The sequence below is a fragment of the Cephus cinctus genome, unplaced genomic scaffold, assembly GCF_000341935.2.
Source record: "Cephus cinctus unplaced genomic scaffold, Ccin1 Ccin1_scaffold0173, whole genome shotgun sequence".
Taxonomy (NCBI): domain Eukaryota; kingdom Metazoa; phylum Arthropoda; class Insecta; order Hymenoptera; family Cephidae; genus Cephus; species Cephus cinctus.
In genome coordinates, this window is record NW_014332897.1 from 183,648 (window position 1) to 189,266 (window position 5,619).

General features: G+C 38.4%; 2 protein-coding genes across 3 annotated transcripts in view; one reads left to right on the plus strand and one right to left on the minus strand.

The window, feature by feature from the left end:
* LOC107264524 (S-adenosylmethionine synthase) overlaps positions 1-3,626 on the minus strand; it is an 8,820-nt gene extending 5,194 nt beyond the window's left edge. The window contains exons 1-5 of one of the 2 annotated variants that reach the window (XM_015732862.2): positions 3,420-3,623; positions 2,680-3,176; positions 1,886-1,963; positions 1,430-1,552; positions 821-933 (exon numbers count right to left, since the gene is read on the minus strand). In XM_015732862.2, coding sequence (XP_015588348.1) covers positions 821-933; positions 1,430-1,552; positions 1,886-1,963; positions 2,680-2,794 — 429 coding nt within the window. In that variant the 5' untranslated portion in view covers positions 2,795-3,176; positions 3,420-3,623. Of the gene's footprint in view, positions 1-820; positions 934-1,429; positions 1,553-1,885; positions 1,964-2,679; positions 3,177-3,419 lie in introns of both variants that reach the window. The other variant, XM_015732863.2, reaches the window with a different exon arrangement.
* Positions 3,627-4,748: 1,122 nt separating this feature from the next.
* The window catches only part of LOC107264512 (phospholipase B1, membrane-associated), a 12,941-nt gene continuing 12,070 nt past the window's right edge, over positions 4,749-5,619 (plus strand). Inside the window, exon 1 of the mRNA XM_025081797.1 lies at positions 4,749-4,898. The gene's annotated coding sequence lies outside the window, so the exon portion shown is untranslated. The remainder of the gene's footprint in view (positions 4,899-5,619) is intronic.

The window sequence follows — 5,619 nt, forward strand, 5'->3', positions numbered from 1 at the left end:
ATAATGCCCTAAGTCACTCTTATGGTCAAATCTATTTGCAGCTGTTATGGAAGCAGGAGGGATATCTGTTTCCGTGTTTGTCGACGGTGCGGGATGAGAAAGAAGGGAACCAAGAACCATCCTGTTCACTAGGTTGTCAAAATAAGCTCGGGGAGCACGAAGTTGTCCTACGTGGCTGCTTTCGGTTATCTTTGATTGTCCGACTAACGCAAGCAACTTGGAACGCTTTTTCATATTCTTTCATCGCCAATATGATCGGGTTCCCATGATTCAATTTCCAGGATTGATTTAATATCAATTCTTTCTACGACAATGGCTGTTCGATTTATTCAATAAGCTTTTATCTTCCCACATAAATCCTCAGGAGTGGGTATCCTTTATCCAGGCGATCGATCAAAGAGACACGATCAAGAAAATGTATTAGTGGACATATTCAACAAATTCGTCGACCTGCTACGTGCATCCTATATCACGGATATTATTGTCAAGGACACGTTAGCCACAAGAGGAAATTTTATTTCAGGTGTGATAACGTGACCTCCGCAATAAAATTTTATCTAATGAACTTGGAGTATAAGAAACTGATAAGCAATGTATAGACGAGACAACGCAATGTGTCTCGAGCTCCCCGCGGTCGTTCGTCTCATTATCAAATATATCTTTAATGGGTCAACAAGTCAAAAATTCTTATAACAGTTCGCGACACACGCATACGTAACACCTGCAAGGGTAATTATCAAGAAAGCAAAGATCGGGGATGATCGACGGTTATCGTATTAATTGGCTGCTCTGCGGCACGGGCTGAGAATAGGTTATGTACCTGATCACCTGCACCCACATCCATGTCTTCCCTGTTCACATGGACTCCATCAGCGATATTTGGAGATTGCTGTTCGATCGCGACCAAAAGGTTCAACGTGCGCCAATCGAATCCTGCCACCACCATTATATGCTCACGTTACACGGTTACACAATTGTACGGAGCGATTGCTTCACCGATCGTCACAGAAACGAACGGACAGATTTTAAAACTTTACGGCCTGCTGCGATCGAACCACGACTTTTTTCTTAAACTTGGCTTCAATTGGTCATCGGAGTTCAATTTTTCATTTATTGATTCAACAAATTTAATGAGCCATGTTAATAAATTTAAAAAAATGTCATAGTTCGATTGCATCGCTCCTACTCGTAATTTGCTTTCAGTTTCAAAACAATAGAGAATATTGTACTGCTTTCTGGTGCATTATCAAATGGTAAGTTACATATATTAATGTAGTCAATACTTATTTTATCCTGAATTAGATAAGTAAGAGAAAAATACTATAATGCCTTATAAATGAAGAAACACACTCATAGATAAAACGGCATAAACATATTATTAAAAAGTATAAGATGTTTGATGTTAAATTGTAATTTATAAAATTCCTACCTTTCGAAGAGTCGTCATAACCAATGTGCTTTACTGTGTCTCGAACAATTTTCTGATAATCAACCACAGCCTTTGATGTGATTTCGCCACAGAGTAGGACCATGCCAGTCTTCGTCACAGTTTCTGTATTACAGATATAAATTTGATGGTAAATTATTATACTCAGGGAATTAGTTACTTAAAGCACATGATACTCCGTAAGATGCATTATAAAGTATAACACTATATTACTGATTAAAGGTACAATTTGATATAATTTTATGAACAAGCTAAACCAATATTAATGGTTTTTACCCTTTAGTATTTTGAAACTTGATACAGGATGAGATCTGGTAAAGACAGGCATGGATTCAAAAAAAGTAGTTCAGGGTTGCCTTGGCTAGCTTATAAATAGAGAGCATGGTACGGATGTATCGTTGTGTGTAAGAAAATTAGCAAGGTAACTATAACATTTACCACAGGCAACTTTGGCATTGGGATCTTGCTGTAAATGTGCATCCAGGATGGCATCGCTTATTTGATCACACATCTTGTCTGTAATAAGATTTAAAAAACTTGAATAAACAATCGTGAAATGAGTCATCGATGATCAATATTCTGCATGTGGGTGCATATAGTAACCGAATTGAGATATTTTCAAAATATAAAAATGAACAAATTGCAACATATGTATACACGAGACTAAAGGATCCAGAAGTTTATATGCTTTGTGATAAATTAATCAGTTATATAGATATTAATATCGGCAACTGTGCATGCAGAACTGGTTAATATTAATATTACTTAAGGATAGTATAACCAACGTTTGATTCAGTGGACAACAGCACCTAACAAAATCTATGATGTAGGCATGGCACAAAGACTTCACTATCATTATTCTGTAACCGTGAGAAAGTAGGAAACTCCACGAGTGCTGAGCACATGGCGACTAATCGGGCCATGTTGGTCCGTGTTGAATTTAAGCTTCTCAACAGTTCTTTCTTTGGCTCGTTTCCAGGATTTTCATTAAAAGGGCAAAACAGCTAGATCCGTGATCGTGAGAGACAGAAAGAGAGAGTGCGAGAAAGATGTATGCGAGGAATCACGTTAAAAAATCGCACAGTCGTCTGGTTACGATGTGAGATCCGAGCGAAGTGCGCACGCGGCTTCCTTCTTCATGGTGGCACGCGGCGCTTCGAGGGACAAGTTACGAGATGCGAAACTGCAAGAAAACGATATCATAGTAAGGTCGTTCGTTTATGAAAAGTTACCTGGATGTCCCTCGCCTACGGATTCCGAGGTGAAGAGGAAACTCGTTCCCTGCTGCAGCTCGGGCGCCGTGTGCCCGTTCGCGTATCCGTTCATGTGATGCGCGGTCTCCGGCATTTTCCTTCTTCTCGTTTCCGATTTTTTCCTCAAATGTTCTTGACACGGCTGTCTCTGACTCGTTCTATTAGCTTGCGTTATGTCTAGCAGTGGCTGCGGAACAGCAGGTATTCTTTGCTCTTTCTGTTACTGGCTTCGCGCGAGCGAGCACTACACGACCGCAACACACGACACAACGTTAGACGAGCAAATGCACCGCAGAACGTGGAGGAAGTAAAAGAGGCTCCCCGCTAGCCGGCGCCCTCTATTTATAACCTCGGTCTTCACAGTTCCGCGCTCGGCTCCTTTCGGATCACGTGACCGCTCGTTGCTACGGAAACAAGGTTTACTGTAAAATTCAAATGGTAGAACTTTTCCCGGCTCCCCAATTGTGGATTCACTTCTGAAAAAGAAGAAAAGAAAATATCGTCAACCTGGCACCCCGATGCTTTTTCCTTCTACACGTATTCTCTCGAATTATTCACTTTGCTAAACAATGATGCAGTTATTGGCTTTGATAAAGTGTGAAACATTAACTGTCGATAACAATAATTCGTTAGCGATCATTCCGAAAAAGATGCAGTCATGGAAATTCACAATAGGCTGTCATAGGTTCATTCTACAAATTACTAATAATTTCACTTACTGGACGATTAGCAACCAATCGTTCCAGGAATTTTCGGTAGGTCTCAACTTCTTGTTATCTTATATTCTTAGCAAGTAGTCAGCCGAGCACGGATCTTCTATCTGTTATTTTAATCTGTCTGCTTCTTTATGTCATGCGATATGTTGCCACGATGCTGCTGAATTCACACTGAGTATAAGCTGCCAAACGACAGCAGTATTATATATCGTATGCCTCGCCATTTTCCTCGAGTTTGTATGATGAAACATCTAAGTTTATAGAGCAAACATAAAAGTGTGTTGTCAGAATATATTTACAATTTACATAGATTACGATAAGTCGGGATAAACTTTTTTTTTAACATATACCTGTACGTTAACAATGGGACAGCACAAATAGACTCCTTTTGGCGAATTCAAATTCAAAAGGTCACCAATACTTCATTAGCACTTTTAAATAAGTCAGGAATCTTACGGATTTTTAAAAATAAAATTTAAAAAACACAAGATCAAAGCGCAAACGAAAAGAATCCGAAAAAACGACGATAGTGCCGTAAAGTTGGCAAATATATATGACAAAAATATAAAAAAGATACCAGAAGAAATATTATTGTTGTGCAATAACTAGTGGCGCAATATCAACGTTGACCTTACAATAATTATAACGTTTACAGAATAAAATGTGATAACACATAAATTAGGACATACGCGCATGTCTCTTCTTTTCGATCGATGGCTTCCAAATAACATGTATAATATACTACCCGGAATTTCCGCTAGGTCGGATGTTTCATTGGCTACTCATTCATAGCCGTGACTTTATCAGATATGAGGTAATATGAATTACTAGAAGGAATTTGACGCTTGATATTGAGATTTTATGCACTGGCGTCACTCTGACATCGGCCGTAGTCGATGGGCAGAGTTATTAGGATCACTTCGAGAGAGCGTGCCAGCTAATTCATTTTAATTTCAGTAACAGTTATTGCTCACTGCACGGTTACTGGTTTCTCTTGTTTCTGTTGTTTCCATTGATTGCTGATTCATTGCCATTATTCATTTTATCTTTGTAGGCTGACTCCACCAATAAATGAACAGGTTCCAGTAATCGGATGCGTTGACGTGAGTTGTATCTGTATACATATGTATAGTGATTTTGACATGAATCTCCATTCACTGATGAATTTGCACTACAGTAGACTTCTTTATAACGCGAGATGAAATTGTGTTGTACGAATTTAATTCTCAAATTCGGTAATTCCTGTGTTTTATTATTTGTGTTTTCCTGTGTTTTTCGCGTTATACGGGAATCTACTGTATGTACATATCTTATGAAAAATTCATCATATTCAAGATTGTTAGCGTAACGACGATAACCTCAGCACTGAATGATAGACTTCAAATGATAAGCTTTCAGTAAAAGTTATGGATGAGAATTACGAAACTTGACATAATAACGATGGACCAGAGACAACAGTCGGCAAGCGTATCGAAAGTTTCGGTGAGAATGTATCTTACAAATTTATAGGATTATTCGAATTGTCCCGTGACGTTTTTCTTGCAAATAAAACGTCATTTACATACATTACAAACTATACATAGTGATTTTAGGACGGGTGTCCATTCACTGGAGCAGTTTCTCAAGGTTTCTGCTGAATTTTCCCTATTGCACAAGATTGCGAATTGTGTCTTGGACATCTAGAAGCAAGTGACATCATCTCGTATAGCGTCTATCGTGATTAGGCATTATTATTATACAATATATAACAACTTGCATGTTTTATTAGAATTATCCCGAGTTCATCGCGTGGAATTGTAAGTTCCCCGTGCATTGGTTATCCTCTTGAAATTAATACATTTTTCATGCCATTCTATCGAGTTCATATAGAGCTTGGCGCTAATATTTATCTCTTGTAATTGCGTAACTAAGATTCGTTTCCCACGAACTTGATGTATCGTTGTCCACGTGGAATTACTCAATTTTATTGGCGTCACCTCATGAAATACTTGATGTTAGCGTATCATATCGATCTGCAATGACTTCGAAAGTCACTACAGAAAATATATATATATATATATATATACTTATATCCCAAAATAGGTCTTGCCCTTCTTTCGTGAAATACTCGAAGAAGATGGCTGTTCGAATTCAAATGAATGAGGGGTTACCTTACTGGTAGAAGCAAGGGGTCTACTTATATCCCAAAATAGGTCTTGCCCTT